This window comes from Stenella coeruleoalba (genome assembly GCF_951394435.1).
Source record: "Stenella coeruleoalba genome assembly, chromosome: 12".
NCBI lineage: Eukaryota > Metazoa > Chordata > Mammalia > Artiodactyla > Delphinidae > Stenella > Stenella coeruleoalba.
The window spans coordinates 81543261-81560077 of NC_137158.1; the positions used below are offsets into that span (position 1 = coordinate 81543261).

The 16817-nt window shown below is 47.4% G+C and overlaps 1 protein-coding gene across 4 annotated transcripts in view; it reads left to right on the forward strand.

The window, feature by feature from the left end:
* TULP4 (TUB like protein 4) overlaps positions 1 to 16817 on the forward strand; it is a 229156-nt gene that overhangs the window by 184190 nt on the left and 28149 nt on the right. For all 4 annotated transcript variants that reach the window (XM_079939365.1, XM_079939363.1, XM_079939366.1 and 1 more), the window contains exons 5-8: positions 1347 to 1527; positions 3884 to 4018; positions 7461 to 7627; positions 16559 to 16783. In XM_079939365.1, the coding sequence (XP_079795491.1) occupies positions 1347 to 1527; positions 3884 to 4018; positions 7461 to 7627; positions 16559 to 16783 (708 nt within the window). The remainder of the gene's footprint in view (positions 1 to 1346; positions 1528 to 3883; positions 4019 to 7460; positions 7628 to 16558; positions 16784 to 16817) is intronic.

Genomic DNA, 16817 nt, shown 5'->3' on the forward strand with positions numbered 1-16817 from the left:
CTGCGCCACCAGGGAAGCCCTAAAGGAATATTTGATGGACAATTGGTTTATCTAAAACAGCTCTAAATTCTGTGAGCATATTACTGCTGAAATGAAATACATCTTCCCTTGCAATTAATCTCTCGTAATCATCAGGATAATTGCCTATTGATTGTCACTGACTTTAATTCACTCATGTAACCGTAAATACTTATTGAGTGCCTACTGTACCCAAAGCTCTGTTAGGTGCCAGGGGCACAGCTGTGGACGGTCTTGGCCCTCAAGGAGCTCAGTGTCAAAATCTAAAAAGCAAAAAGTAGTATGGACCTAAAAGTCTTAAATAACTTTCCCTTTGTGTAGATCCTGGTATGGTTCTCCCAATGAGTTGTCGGTGGATAGACAGATGTCATTAGACACAAAAGATACAAAGATTTCAATGCCGGCAGACGCAGAAACCTCAGAGCCTAGCACACAAAGCAGGAGATAACACGGTGTACTCCTCAGGGAGGTCCTGCTTCCCAGGCCCCAAGGGTCCCCTCAGGGTCGTCCAAGTGGGATGACGCCCGTCGGGGGGGCTTTGAGCAGCCACGAGCAGCTCCTCTGCCGCTCCGATGGAGGGCGTCCGCCGCCGCCCAGTCTCCCTCTGCGTGCTTGTGCTTAAGCCCTGGCCGTGTGTCTGCCTGCGGGCCGGGTGACTGGGGGGGGCCCTAGGAGCGGCCCTCAGCACACAAGGCGTCAGGCCTGTCTCAGCTCCGCGCCGGCAGCGCAGGCGCTTGCCTCCCAGGATTGTTTTGACAGTTAGTGAGGTAAACTGGTTAGAATAGTGCTTAGCCCAAAGTAAGCACTTAATGAATGTATTAATATCATGAATTCATTATAACATTATTACTTAAATACATCAACGCCATTATTAGTCTCAGTGAAATAGAACATGAGACAAACATGCTTACATACACTTAAAGTTTTTCTTTAAGAGATTTTTAACAATGAACCTCTGCTGCTGCTTTTTTTTTTAAGAAAAATAAGAGAATATTACCCTCTTCTTAGCCCTCCTCCTTCAACCAAAAAAGCAAAACAAAGAAAAACAACCCACAGAAGGTGAAACAGTGATTTTGCTGGTGTTTGAAAACGTCCACATAACATAATGAATATATTTATTATAGCATTAGTCACGTTTCACTAAAAGAGGACTAAAATTCTTCCAGTAATAGCCAGCTAAGTTTCCGCCACTTCCTGCTTTGTGTATTTCCTCAGTTGCTTACCCGGTCTCTTTCTTTAGTCCTGGTGGACGAGTCAAGGTGGTGAGGTTTGCCAGAAACCACAGACCTGTCTCCCCGTCCATCACGAGTCCTGGTCCTTGGTTGCAGGTGCTGTTTGGCACGGCTGACGGGCAGGTGATCGTCATGGACTGCCATGGCAGGATGCTGGCCCACGTCCTCCTGCATGAGTCAGACGGCATCCTCAGCATGTCTTGGAACTACCCCGCCTTCCTAGTGGAGGACAGCAGCGAGAGTGACACCGACTCCGATGACTACTCCCCGCCCCAAGGTAGCTCGCGGGCTCCGTGGGGACAAGAGTGTGGAAGGAGAATGAACCCATCTGCAGGGGAAGGGACAGGCCCGCCGTGCGCACGGCTCCCTAGCCTACTGGGCAGGGTTCTCAACGGAAGTGCAAGGCAGAACTGGCCTAACCTCTGTTCTTGGTTGGACCGTCTTCTCTCTGCCATCCCTTTTTGCAGAATCACTGGTCAGGTTGATGAAGCTCCACTGGCTTAGGTTTTCCTAGATATAAAACAAGACTCATGGCCGTTTCCATGCCCCGGGGGTGTCGTGGGACTTCGCTGCTTAGTGAGAGTAGAGAGAGCTGGAGATGAGACATGCTGTGCCGTTATTCTTATACCCTAATCTGTGGTGTTTCAAATCCCTAACGTTACTAAAGCCCGTAGCTTTAGTTGTGTGGGGAAAGGATTAGCTCTGCCCGTAGTGAAGGCCAGTACACTGGGCTGGTATCCATGCCCCTGTCTTTTTTATTTCAAGCAGAAGGTCTGGGCTTCCTCAGTTCAGGTGAACCTGCCGCCCTCACCCCCCGCCCCCAAGCCTCACAGTGACGTTAGATTAGAGTAGATGATGTCGGAGGTTTTTAACATTTGGACCAGTAATGAAAGATTGTTTCAGACCCTTGGTGGGGATAATTTCAGGTTCCAGCTTCCTTCACCCCTTGCAGTGTGTCTTAGCCCTCAAAGCAAAAGCCTTTGGTGTCGACGCTGGCCATCACCAATGTCAGCCCTCAGCACTGGCCCACTCAGGGCTCTGGCTCTTCCCCAGTGTCCCATCCCCTGCTCCAACCTCTTTTTTTAAAAGGAGAATATGTTACGAATAGTGGAAGGAAAAGACTCCCCGTGGTCACCTGCTGCGGGACTTCCGGGCAGCTGTGCTCACACTGCTGGCTGAGTGCCCTTAATGGGCTAAAGGCACACGCTGGACAGTGTCTACCCTTCCCTGTGACTGTGGGCATGTTCAGCCTGTGAAGGGCTGGTCCAGGGAGAGTATTTTTAACTTTCTCCCCCATCAGCATCTGCCCTCACTGGTACTTGGAGTCTTCTCCCTCTTGTCCCAGACGTGATAAAGTGTCATGCTTCCCAGAGACGTACACATATACATCGCCATTCGTGCAGTTAGGGAGAAGGCAGTGTTCAGACGGGTAATGAAAGATTGTTTCAGACCCTGTGAAAAAAGTGTAGATTGGCGGTAGTGTTTCAGGATTGGTGGGTGTCGGGAGGGAGAGCGTTCTTCGCTCCTGGAAATCCATCACCTTGTGGGGCCCCAGCCTTGAGCGAAGTGCCGATCCATCCTCCGCCTCGTGGCGATGAAGCCAGTGTCTTTCAGCCTTGGACTCGGCATCCTTTTAAAACAGAACTTTGCTAGATTGAATGCATATTTGCTTATCCACATTTATTAGGGGAAGAAACAAGATCCAGAGACCAAGTTGCTAAAGCAAGTCCAGAGTAAGTCTCGGAGCAGAACGCAGTTCCTGGCTACTACGCTAACCTGTTGCCCTCTTCAGAAGCAGAGGCCAGTTTGGAGGATGACTGGGATTTACCATTCAGATAGAGCAGGGTGTTTCTTGGTGGCCTAGGGAATTTGAGCACAGAGGTAGGTACCTGCAGCATCTTACAAGTGAAGCAAAGGAGAGTCATAGCTGGGGATCCTCTGCAGGCGGGGCTGAGCATGGTGAGCGAGCAGAGATCAGGCTGCCCGCCCCGGGTGGGAGAGTACAGAGCGTCGTCCCTCACGGCTCCTTCCTTAATGCACAGTCTCCTCGCACGCATGAAGCAGGGTTCCCTTCTGCTGGCCGTGCGCTGGGTGTGAGCCACATCCGACCTTGGCCTTCTCTCCAGATGTGGGGTCTCTCCTGGTAAAAGCAGAGAGCTCACGGTGGCTGCTCGCTTCCTATAATGTTCAGTGGAAGTGTGTTCAGTGTTGAAAGGCAGCTTTTCTCTGTACTTTGGACCAGGATTAAGAAAATGTTTTCATCCCTCTTCGTACCATCCTTACATGTTACGTGACATTAAAGTAATTTACGTTTGCACATCATCAGAACCATGTAAACCCGTGACCACAGGGGTTAATAAACTCTGCACGCACGCTCTCAGCACGGCGTACAGAGCCCAGGGAGCCCTGCTCGGTGCCCTCGGGGCTTCGGCCCCCAGCGCCCCTCATTCCAGGGGGCTCCGTGTAGTTCCTGAGTGCTGTGCAGCATTGCCTTACTTGGTAATGTCCCAGCCCAGAGTCTGATCTGCACTGTTGGGCAGTTTCGAGGCCCTCCACAGGATTGCAGCACGCGGGCCTGGATTCCGGTCACGTGCTTGTTGCCTCGTTTTCACTCGGCACTTCTGTCCCCGCAGATGGTCCGGCGGCGTATCCCATCCCAGTACAGAGCATCAAGCCGCTGCTCACCGTCAGCTTCACCTCAGGAGACATCAGCTTGATGAACAACTATGACGACTTGTCTCCTACTGTCATCCAGTCGGGGCTGAAAGGTACGGATCAGCCCGAGCAGCCAGCCTTCCGAGCTGGGCGTCACGGCCAGGCCTGTTGACCCCCGGCCTCTGCAGTGGCCTCTTCCAGGCTTAATGGAGTCTGTTCACTCCTCTGCTTAGCCGACAAGTCGATTCCTATCTAGTCTCACCTTGAGGAGGGATTCCTGACAGTCCCCTTCGTCTTCACCTGCCCTTCTCCCCCCACGGCAGGAGCGATCCTCTCGGGTGTGGGCCACTTGCCTGCAGCCAGCACTGCGGGTGTTGGGCGGCAGCACCTGCCGTGCCTGTGGCAGCAGGTGACACACAAGACAGCCGAGGCCTCGGTGTGAAGGTCAGCAGTCAGGGGCTGATGCCTTCCTGAGGGACGTTAATGAAATGCTGTCTCAAGGCAAGACAGGCACCCGTAAGCATTCGCAGTGTTCTGAATTTTGCAATTCAGGAATACCGTTGGGGTGGTGCCTCTGAGGAGTTCTTTGGAAAAACAGTTCTGTCTCTTCAGGGTTGAATGGTGCAGTGTAGAAATTCCAGGGCTACTTCTGGTCCTCGAGGTTAAGGGGCCTGCTATAATCTGAATGGGAGCCATTGCGGGGCCCGGCGGTGGGGAGGCAAACCGGAACCTTCAGTTCAGCTGCTGTCCTTCGAGACTGGCCATCAGACCAGAGTCCTGGCCATGTTGCTTCTTGTCTGAATTGTTCAGGAATGCCAGGGATATGGAGGATCAAGTCCACATACTTAACTGTTGATTGGCGGGAATGCATCGTACCTGCCTGCACACCCCACAAGCACTTAATTCTGTTTCAGAACTATTGGATATTCTTGGAAACAAGTTAAACTCCCTCTTTTAAGTGTCCCATTTGCTGTTTCAAAACTATAATTGTAAGGAATTATTTAGCCTATAAATTCCGGAGGGACATGCGGACGTCCTTCTTTATTATCACAAATGGACCCGTTAGGAGCTGAGTAAGTTTCTTTTTACGATGATGATGAACTTAAATTCCTTGGACTTTTCTGTAAATTCTTTTCTGAATTTTCTGTCTTTCATGGAGCTAAAACAAAAAGGTAGTCATCATAAATTCTCTCATATATTTAGTGATCCAAGCTCTACTTTTGTTCTTCTAAAATTCTGTTTTTAAACCTTTTAACCAAGTTTATTAATTGCATCAGTACCTGCCTCTAGTTCTGCCGTCCTGAACTTCGTTCCCTACCAAGTGTCTGACCGAAAATATCATAATTACCACTCAGTTCCTTCGTATTCTTTGTAGGGTGAGTTTTTCAAATTTTTCACCATCTTGGAAACTACCTATGGAAACTCTATTTTTTATTCCTTGGATGTATTCTTTTGTTCTCTATCAAACTAAATTATATTGGAGCAGCCCTTCTAACACATTCCCACAATGGGCATGAGAGGATTGGGAACATGAAGGTGAGGTGACTTGGGGAGGCGACCCAAAGTACCCCTCCCAAATGTGAAAGTTCTTGACTTGAGTTTTATCCTAAAATACAGGCAAATTTAGCATTCTTGTGATGACCTAACTAGAAATCTCAGTCTAATCTCAGAATGTTTTCAGTCATTTATGCCCTCATGACACGAGATGCTTTTGCACTGCCTTCCCAATTTCAGAAAGTTAGGTGACGTTTCAGTAGATTGGTGTCATCCAGTAAGTGCTGCATGTAGGCAGTTTCTCTCTTCTGTCTTGGTTTCAGAATATTTCAGTCTTACGTGTGGTATGGACAGCAGTCGTTTTTTGAAAATTTATTTACTTTTGTCCACCGCTTTATGGGATATGTTAGTACATACTGGGAACAGGTCGCCAGGTGCCGTCAAAGATGGCTCACCGCAGCTTCTTCCATCTGCGGTAACCTGTCCCATCACGGACAGGTCGGTCGTTTGACTCGCAAGGTGCAGACGGTCCCTGACTTACCGTGGTTCAACCTGGGGTTTTTCAACTTTATGACGGTGCAAAAGCGATATGCCTTTGGTAGAAACCGTATTTTGAATTTTGAATTTGGATCTTTTCCCAGGCTAGTGACTTGCAATCCCATCCTCTCTCGTGATGCTGGGCAGCGGCAGCGAGCGGAGCTCCCAGGCAGCCCCACAATCACGAGGGTCAAAACCCGATACATTTAAAGCCACTCTGTACCCGGACACTTTGTTTTTCACTTTCGGTACAGTATTCAGTGAATTACGTGAGCTATTCAACACTTTATTATAAAATAGGCTTTGCGTTAGATGATTTTGCCCAACTGTAGGCTAATGTAGGTGTTCTGAGCATGTTTAAGGTGGGTGAGGCTAAGCTATGGTGTTCGGAAGGTTAGGTGTATTAAATGCATTTCCAGCTTACAATGGGTTTATCCAGGTGTAACCCTGTTGTAAGCCAAGGAAGATCTGTAGAGCAGAAGGGTCTAGTATTTCTTTTTTACTGTCTCGAAGAAACATCATCAGAGAACTTTTCCAGCGAAGAAAGGTGACTCCTGGTATTCCCCAGCTTGTCACCAACACTGTAATCTGTGTCATGTGCACAAGAGCTTACAGTGCTGGACCCCTCGTGGTCTCCACGGCCAGCCCTCCTTCCCACCCCTGCCCACTCCATTTTCACTGCAGATTCGTGGGGTTGGGGGGACTTTGCCTTGCTGACGTTTGCTGAGGAAGTTCTGCCTTGAAGAAAGATCTGCTGAGTATCCCAGCTTCGGGGAATTCTGTTTATCACACAGTGAACTGTAAACTGCTTCACCTCATTTGGGGTTTTTACCCTTTATTGTGACTTTCCTCTTTCTTGAGGACGTAGCGGGGAGGGGGGGGGAAAGGCTATTTCCCCTCTACCCATCTTAGGCTCTCAGACCAGGCCCTGTAAGTTAGACTGACAAAAAACTGATTGACCAGAGAAAAACACACAGAAGCTTAGCAACACCTGCACTGTGTTTACCTGTGGAAGCACAGAGATGAGTAGCTCAGAGGGTTTAGATAGATGTTAACAAAAGAACGATACATTTTTTGGAGAAGTGACAAGGAGAAGACTTGAAGTTTCTAGGACAGCACATTGTGGGCAGGTAATTATATGGGGGAGCTAACGGAAGATAAGGGCCAGTTAGTAAAGTTTGTTATGCAGATTTCCCTGGTGTTGATAATGGTCTAGCGTTGTCACCAGTGGTTCATTTCTGTCCTTCCTGGTGGGGGATGGGTAGACACCTTCACAGATTTATGTCCTGCTTTTAGGCAAGTAGGGGGAAGGGAGAGAGCTTTTCTTCTATCTGCTTCTTCTCCATCGCCTTCAGCTCTATGTAATTCTCATGCCAATGTGGCATATCTTGGGGTGCACACTCTGTTATCTTTCAAGGAAAAATAATCCAGTCATGAATTCAGACTCTGACCGAGCCAGAGCATCTTTGCAGGGAAGCAAGGGTCCCACCCTCGTGCTGACCGTTTTCCTCTTTCTGATTTCAGAGGTGGTGGCCCAGTGGTGCACACAGGGAGACCTCCTGGCAGTCGCTGGCATGGAGCGCCCGACCCAGCTCGGCGACCTTCCCAATGGCCCTCTTCTGAAGAGTGCCATGGTCAAGTTCTACAATGTTCGCGGGGAGCACATCTTTACACTGGACACGCTTGTGCAAGTAAGGATGTGTGCCAGACACCCGGCCGTGCCTCTGATGTGTTAGTTTGCACCCACCCTCCGTTAAATGCTCGTGAGCTGATTCTACTCACTGTGATTATCTTTGACAGATTTTAATCTTTTGTTGACCTGAATTAAATTATGGGGTATAGACCAGAAGAAGTAAGGGAAAAAGAAGTTTTTGCCTGTTAGCCAAAATACACCCATTTCCATTCCCAGACGAGTGCACAGTGAGCAAGCAGAGCGAGCTGGTGTTTATCATCATTCGGAAGCAAAAACCAGAAACTCGCAGAGACGTGAATGCTGGATTTACATTTATTTACTCTGATTTTGTTTGTTACGCCAGTAATGTACTTTTACAGCTAAACTAAATTATTGTTAAACAGTAAGGAAAAAAGCTTAAAGGTGTTTAAGAAAGTGTGCACACGTGGGCCCCTCTCTATTTGTTTTTATCTCCCAGAAAGCTTTAGGCCGCCTCATTTCTGGTCTGGATCAGTTACGGTGGAGGCGGAATTCCACTACAGTGGCGTGGAGTGGAGTGGAGTCTGAGAGCGAGTTGATGGTTGATGGGGGTGACAATAAACTAGGGACTTATGTCCTAACCTTACCCAGCTCATCAGAGAGACCGGTATACCAGGTTTGGGGAAATTTGTAATTAGGTGCAGGCATTAATTATTTAAATGTATCTTTTTTTTAATTGTAGTAAAATACACATAACATAAAATTTACTGTCTTAACCATTTTTAAGTGTACTACGTTATTTTGTAACCAATCTCCAGAATTTTATCATCTTTGCAAAACCGAAACTGTCTATACCTTCTTGTTTCTATGAATTTGACTGTTCTACGTACCTCATATAAGTGGAACCATACAGTGTGTGTCTTTTTGTGTCTGGCTTACTTCACTTAGCAGAATGTCCTCGAGGTTCATCCACATCGTAGCCTGTGTCAGAATTTCATTCCTTTTTAAGGCTGAATAATATGCCATTGTATGTGTGCACTACGTCTTGTTTATCCATTCGTCCATCAGTGGACGTTTGGTTTCCTTCCAGCTTTTGGCTGTTACGAATAATGCTGCTGTGAACAGGGATATACAAATATCTCTTTGAGTTGCTGCTTTCAGTCCTTTTGGATAAATGCCCAGAAGTCGAATTGCTAGGCTATATGGTAATTCTGTGTCAGACTTTTTGAAGAGCTGCCATACTGTTTCATGGTGGCTGCACCATCTTACATTCGCCCCAGCAGTGCACAAAGATTCCAGCTTCTCCACGCCCTCTCCAGCACTTGTTATTTTCTGGTTTTTTGATGATAGCCGTCCAGATGGGCATGAGGTGTTATCTCGTGGTGCTTTTGATTTGTATATCCCTGAGGATTAGTTATGTTGAGCATCTTTTCCTGTACTTGTTGGCCGTTTGTATATCTTCCTTGGAAAAATGTCAGTTCAAGACCCTTGCCCATTTCCTAATTGGATTGCTAGTTTTTCTTGTTGCTGAGTTGTCATAGGATGTAAATGTATCTTTTGACAGTGTAATATGTTCTGTGGGCAGATAAGCGTATTTGTTTGTTCGTTTGTTCAAGCACCCAGCAAACATATTTTGAGGGGCTCCTACGCAGCTGGCCCTGAGCTCAGAGCTCTGAGTGCTAGTGCATAGAACGCGATGTAGGAGCCCTTCAAGGTAACAAGCTGAAATCAAGCCCCGGCCAGAGCAGGACAGCGTGGTTTTAAAGTGAGAGTCAACGTTGCCCAGGCCGCCTCTGCAACCCCGAGAGGCAGAAGTGGTACAGGCTGCCTGAAATGAGGAACTGGAGAGATTCATGTAGCAGAGAGACCAAAACTGGAAGGAATTCAGGGAACTGCGAAGGATGGTATAGAAATGGGCAGCCAGGGAACCTTGGTGGGTAGCATCTGCTCTATGACCTGAGACTGGCAAGTAATATAAAGTCGTAATAAGGCATGTTCAGGAAGAAGTGATAAACACAGGATGGGAAGCTGTGCTTGGGTAGGTAATGCAGATTCCTATTTTAGAAGTGAAGTAGTTCTAGGTGATGAGGCGAACCCAGGAAGAGCTCAAGTGGAGCAGAGTTGAGGCCGTTAGCATGAGGCCAAGGTGTGTGACAAAATAAAGGTAGATATTGGAGTCCCTATGGATTTGGGATTGAAGGAGGGATTACCTGGTTTACACAGTAATTGTTACCTTACTGCCAGGGCATTGCTTAATACCTCTGGCATGTGTTACATTTTTCTGTTTATTTGCCTTATTTTCTTAAAGTCAAAGGCCATGGTTTGTTCATTTTTCTGACCTTCACTGTGCTTAGAATGTAGTAGCAGCTTGACGGCCTTAACCATTGCAAAAGTTCTCATCAGCTCTCCCATGAAATTAACATAGGTCCTGAATTTAAACCATTTGAGGCTCAGGGATAAGAGAGGGGCGTGGCTCACCTTCCTTTGGAGAAAGCTATTCACACAGTGTCTCAGCATTTTAATAAATTGTTGACTCGTTTTTCATTTGAGGGTCTGTTTCAGCCATTGGAAAAATCGCCTCAATAATATAAAGTTAAATAACGATGCTGCTAAAAACCAAGTACAGTGCTGCTTCTATGTAGCACCAACTTAACTGTCGTCTGTAATGATTCTAGAATCACATGTCTGTACTGTGCCATTCAAGTTGTCCAAAGGCAGGAACGTTTTTATAGCAGGAAGGAAGTTAGGCAATTTATTGGGCTGTTTATAAAAAGAACTAAATGCAGTTTAGATCGGATAACTTATTTCCAAGTTAATGAGATTGTAGGTTATCGCGTACAAAGCCGTTGCCCAGCACAAACTGGCGGCAGCCTCATTTTAAAACTGATTCTCCTGAGTTACTCACAACAGCAATGCCTGTGGCTGAAGCTCCCAGAAGGAAATACACTGTAATTTATTTTCTTTTCCTTCCTGTCATAATTTAAAAGTCTAGAGTTGATCACACTAGGTGCTATCTGTAACCATCTACATGTAATTGCGTATCTGATCCTTTGACCACAGATTTTGAGGGTTAGCACCACTGACGGAAGTTCACAGGCTTCGGTACTTCAGGTCTGTGTGTTTTTTGTTTGGTTGGATGGTTGGGTTTTTTGGGTGGCTTCGTTGGTGTGTGTGTGTGTTTAGCTTTATGAACTTTTTTTGCAATAAAGGCAAGTTGGTGGAGTTGCCTTATATTCTGTAAGGTTCAGGTGTTGATGTAAGATATTTGGGTAAAAAATTAAAAGAGGAAGATGGTAGGTGTGGGAACTGAAAAATCAAGTGACGGAGCCTGGTCATAGACTTCCAGGCTCTTGAAGGAGAATTCTTTAGCAAAACTAGTTTTGCCTTTTCTTTAATTGAGAATTAATTGTACCTGTTCTCTCAAAGCTGCCACAGGTGTGTTTTTCCCATTGTTTGCTGTAAGTAGCTGAGAAAGTCCCTTCAGGGCTGTCTGCTTATAAAATACAAGAACGGCATGTTCTTTCAAAACGGAGATTTGGGCGACTGAATCCTGAGCTAGCTTTTATTACTGCAGCTTAGTTGGTGGCCAGATCATTGTAACTTAATATTCAAAATTGTCCATGGCTCCAGCCAACACAGTTTCACGGTGAACAGTCACCACCTTGGTGTATTTAAAAGTGAACTCTGCTGGAAGGCTTTCCTCCTGTGTACTCGCCTGTACAAACATTAAACACCCCCTTCTACCAGGGGCTGTGAAACATTTGAAGTGCATTTCCTCTAAGACAGAGATCCCCACCTTCTTCCTAGGGGAGCTCAGAAAGGAGGGAAAGCAATTGGGAGACAGGAGACCCCTCTGACATTCCCGGGTTCTCACTCCTCGTCCCAGGGCTCCATCAGCCAGCAGCTGCGTACCTGGATGGCCTCTTTTTCTCTCTCTTGGGCCAGTGTAACTGGTTTGACCCTTTTGTTGTCTCTTGACTCTAATCCTGCTTGAAAAGCTTATCTTTAACATGGAAAGGACACCCCGCTTTTTATTCCCTTTTAAACTTTTCGAGGACTCCGCACAGCGCACTGCTGCACACAAACGGTGGTGTGGTGAGCAGGCTTTCAGGTCCAGCCACAAGCGTCACCAACTCACTCATCTCAGGCTCTGCTGAAACTTCCTGCACGGAAGCTTTCTCTGCTCCCCTGTCCGAAACGATCCCGTTGCTCTGCCTCTAGCCCCTTATTCTACCGTTGTTACCTCGTAGCATTCTTCACTAGCTGACACCATCAGGTAGTCCGTCCCTGTCACAGAGCCTGAGGCACTTCTCTCTCCCCGTCCCCCCTCAGAGCGTCAGCTCCGTGAAGGCAGGGAGCTTCTTTTATTCCGTGTCAATCCCCAAACGCCCAGCATGTGTCTGGCCCACTGCACACATTTGACAGGGATTTACTGACTGACCGATTGAGAGCTCAGGAGGCGAGTACGTGATTGGACGGATGCATGGCACGGATCGTGTAGCAGCAGGAGATGAGGTCGTGAGGTATTTAGCGTCTCTTTGCCTGCATAAGGGGTTGAAACAGGCCGTTAACCTTCCATGATGCTGTGGCAGCGGAACTAGGGTGAGCAGACTAACCTGCTTTCCTCGTAAGTAGCTGGCGTCTGACACAGAGAGAGGGACAGCCTGACTGTCCATTGGCCGCTCCTCTCGTACCTCTCCGGCCCAGGGACACCTGGCATCGGGCCAGCAAACTCACCAAAGCACCAGGTTCCGCCACACGGATACTCCCCGAAATGCAGCTCGTCGTCTTGCCCTTTTGCCTTAGATTTACGTGCCGAATACCTACACAAATTAAGTTCTAGCCATCGGTGCTAAAAATAGTCATTTTGTGCAATTTGAGAAAGCGATGAAGTCCACACATTTACAGCTGAGTTTCTCCCTAGCAGATGGCAGCTGTTCAAAAACAAAAACATTCATCTGCGGGAGTCGCGTCTGTGTGCACCCTCGCGTGTTCCCAGGTTCGCTGGAAGAGAATGTTTGACACCGTTCTCTTCCGCTGCAGCTAATCCTGGTGGGTGGGATGTGCCTGGGGAAGATGAGCTTGGACGCGCTCTACCGGGGGCAGTGAGCAGGGGATTCCTGTTCTACCTGCAGCGACGGGTCCCAGGGGCCGGGGCTGCTGAATCGGGACGCCCCTACCCTGTGTCTGCGGGCACGTGTGTTTACCACCGCCTTGATTCCTGTCCTTTCTGAGAAAACGGCAAGCTTGTACTGAGGGCTTTGCAGGCTGGAGCGCCAGTAAACAGCACAGGAAGATGAGCACCGGCAGGAAATGAGACTTGTAAAAAGTAAGATGACATGTGAAAAACTGTAAAAGTATAAGCAAGGTATAAAAGGATTTTGTTGTGTTGTTAATTTTCTTATTTCTTTATTTCCAGTTTTATTAAGATATATTTGATATGGACACGTTGTAAGTTTGAGGTCTACGACGTCTGCATTTGCTATACGTGTGTATGGCAGTATGATTACTGCCGTGAAGTTAGTTCTCACCTCCCTCATGTCACATAATTACCATTTCTTTTCTGTGGTGAGAACATATAAGGTCTTCTCTCTTAGTAACTTCTAGGTATTTGTACAGTATTGTTAACTGTAATCACCATGCTGTGCATGGATCCCAGGTAGCAGGACTTCCTACGGGCTTACAGGACTTACAGGGATCCTGAGAGGTCATGGCCCTACTTACTGGCCTCAGACTCAATGGTAACTATGACAGTCAACTTCCCCATGTCAGTGATACCTCAGCATCTTCAGACAAGAGTATCAGCTTTCACTAGTTGTAAATTTTTCCTTACTTTTCTAATACAGCTTTAAGATTTATTATGGCAAAGGCACCAGTATTTATTTTGCTACTTTATTATCTTACATGGGGCATATGCTGTAAAAATAAATTCAATGAGTGTGATTTCCCCCTTTGCTGAAATAAATAAATCATCACTGACTTGGGCAAGTAAGTGAATGCTGTACCGTACTGTACTGTACTATAAATTCCTAGTGGTAGTGGTCTTGTCCTGCTCTTAGAAAAGGGGGTTTCCTGGTCACCTTGCTCCAGATAACGGGTCCTTTGAGACCCTGCAGGCATCACTTCTCCAGGCCAAATTATTCCAATTCTTTTTTCCCGGGTCTAGTTTTCAGTCCTTGCACTCCTCCTTGCTGAGAATTCTCAGTTTTCCTCATTTCGCGATGCCGGGTGTGGAGGGCACGGCCCTTCCTCCACCTTCTGCTGCTTCGCGCTCACCCGGCAGCGCCGCGTGGCTGGGTTACCGCCGAGCGTGGGCCCATGTGACCAGGGGGCTCTTTTCTGCCACAATGAGTTATTCTGGTCATTGTTCCCTCGTGGTTTATGCAGCTCGTTTCTCCTCTTATCTGTTGCCTTTTCTACACATCCGTTGTTGGGTCTGTTTCTGAGTAAAATAGCCTTGACCAAGCGGATTAAGGGGAGAACTGTGGGGAGAATTGGGGTTCGTGACTGTATTTGTGGTTGACAGAGAGGCAACACGTTGTAGTAAGATGAGCATAAGCAGCGGGGTTGGGGGATGGGTGAGAATGTGCTCTCCTGCTGATCAGCTGTGAGTTACGGAGCTCTCTTAGTCTCAGTTTCCACATATGTTAACTGGGAATAATGATGCCTGTGTGGCAGAGTTGAGAGGATTAAATGAGATAATACGGGTGCTCATTAAGATACCTTAATGTGCAACTGGAATGTAGTTAGTTTTTACGACCTGATTGTTAATTTTTGTTAAGATGGGTAGTGATTATACCTGTAATTATAACAGATAGGATTTTTATCTGTTTATAGACTTGAAAGTCTATAAAGTGGTTTAAATTCCTTTTTACAAAGCTATAGCATACTTATCATAACGATAATCTTATAGAAGACCCTCCCAAAACATGTAATCAGCTGTTAACACAGAGGTAATTACTATGAAAAGCAAACCAGGAGGAGGGAGGGGAAGAGAGGATGAATATATGTGTTCTTGCATTGTGACCACTGGGACATCAGGTAGATGGATTCAAAACTCATGGAAAATTGGAAGAAAGAAGTGTCTGGTATTTTTGCAGCCAGTTCCAACCGAGTCAGATTGTGCTAATTGGAAGCGGTTCTTCATGATTTGAGCTGTAGGTTGTAAGTATTATCTTCGGAGACTTGGGGGTTGGCAGGGCGGTTTGCAGCTTTAAGATCAAGCATGATTATGCTACCAATAGAGCTTTGTCCTAAACTGCGCTTACGGGGGGTCGGTCATACTGAAGAAACTCTCTTCGTATATTTTTCATGTGTCGTCTGCCGTGTCTTCGGCAGTGATTATGTCTTGCTCTAACCTAACAGTTTCCTCTGTGGGGGTCTACCCTCTGTGAGGGATCCTTTTATAAGGAGGCCCTTCTTGGAAGTACTCTGAAGCCCCCAGACTGAGCTCCAGGCCCTGTGACCCTCCTCCAGGGGACTGCGGCTGTGGTCCTACCCTGCGGCTGCGCGGCCTCGCCATGATGGAAATGAAGTTATCTTCAGCCTTGCATTTTTGTTTTGAATTCGAAGCCAGGATTAGCTGACCCTGGAGGCTATTTTAAGCAAGTGTCTTCATGTGTTTCTTTTATCTTGATGCCTGTCACTAAAGTGTTGTGAAACTTCTCTTCCTGTTTCCTATAAAAGATCTGGTATCCCCACTTCTGATCTTGACTTCATTAAATTGGAACTCCACCTGTCTGGACCAGAGTGAGCGAATCCTCTCGCTGCTTCTCCGTCGTGACCCTCCGCCTCTTCCTGGGCTGACCTTTCCTAGATGGCGCCCCTGAGCTTCGGATTCTTTTTCCCAGTGCAGCCAGTTTCTAACTTGCATATTTGGATTCCAGCCTGCCTCTTCAAAGCCAATAATGGCCACAAACCCCTAGACCAGCTGCCACAGGAACTGTGTCCCTCTCTCTCCCCTTTCCTGCCCCATCGGCTCAAGGATGGCTGAGAATAACAGTGATTGAGTATCTGTGGGTTATCACCTGTGATGAGTCCCAGAAGCACTCTGATTTCTTTCATCTCTTTTAATCCTCACAGCCCCCTTTTGACTCATGAGAAAGTACGAGACTTGTATTATTCCCTGGGTCATGAGCTTGTGACTCAAATCCAATGTTGATCTGACTCTGAAATGTTCCTTATAGGGACAAAAGGGAAGGGCCATCTGGTCTACCTCTCCAAGCCTTGGAAACTATCCCTGTTACTTGAGGATCCAGGTAGCCAGAGCCTCAGTAAGGAATACGGGTTACTGTGTACCGCAGGCTGTTTGCATCTCCTGGCAGAGATGTCATTATATGGAGCTAGGTTAGGTTTTATGTCACCAAATTAAATGAGATAATACATGTAAAAGAACTTGGTAACACCATTCCGGTGCTTTGTGCTCTGGCCTGGGGATCTAACTACTTTTCAATGAAAATACCGACTTTTTTTTTCCTTAATTAATTAATTTTATTTTTGGCTGCGTTGGATCTTCGTTGCTGCGCGCGGGCTTTCTCTAGTTGCGGCGAGCGGGGGCTGCTCTTTGTTGCGGTGCGCGGGCTTCTCATTGCGGTGGCTTCTCTTGTTGCGGAGCACGGGCTCTGGGTGCGCAGGCTCAGTAGTTGTGGCTCGCAGGTTCTAGAGCGCAGGCTCAGTAGTTGTGGTGCACGGGCTTAGTTGCTCCACGGCATGTGGAATCTTCCCGGATCAGGGCTCAAACCCGTGTGCCCTGCATTGGCAGGTGGATTCTTAACCACTGCACCACCAGGGAAAGCCTGAAAATGCCGACTTTTTATAATGTAGGATTTAATATCCTCGACTGTGCTTTTTAAAACCAACATTCTAAAAATCTGTTAGATCATTTTATTTTGCTCGACACAGAGAGCGTGATCTTTCTTTGCTTTTCACAAGAGCAGAAGCTTACACACAGTCTCCCTTCCCTTCCCGGCAGCGCCCCATCATCTCCATCTGCTGGGGACACCGGGACTCTCGGCTGCTGATGGCGTCAGGACCGGCCCTGTACGTGGTGCGTGTGGAGCACCGGGTGTCCAGCCTGCAGCTGCTGTGCCAGCAGGCCATTGCCAGCGCCCTGCGAGAGGACAAGGACGTCAGCAAGCTGACCCTGCCCCCCCGCCTTTGCTCCTACCTCTCCACTGCCTTCATCCCCACCATCAAGGTAAAGCCTTCCCCCTGCTCCTTCTTCACCCTGC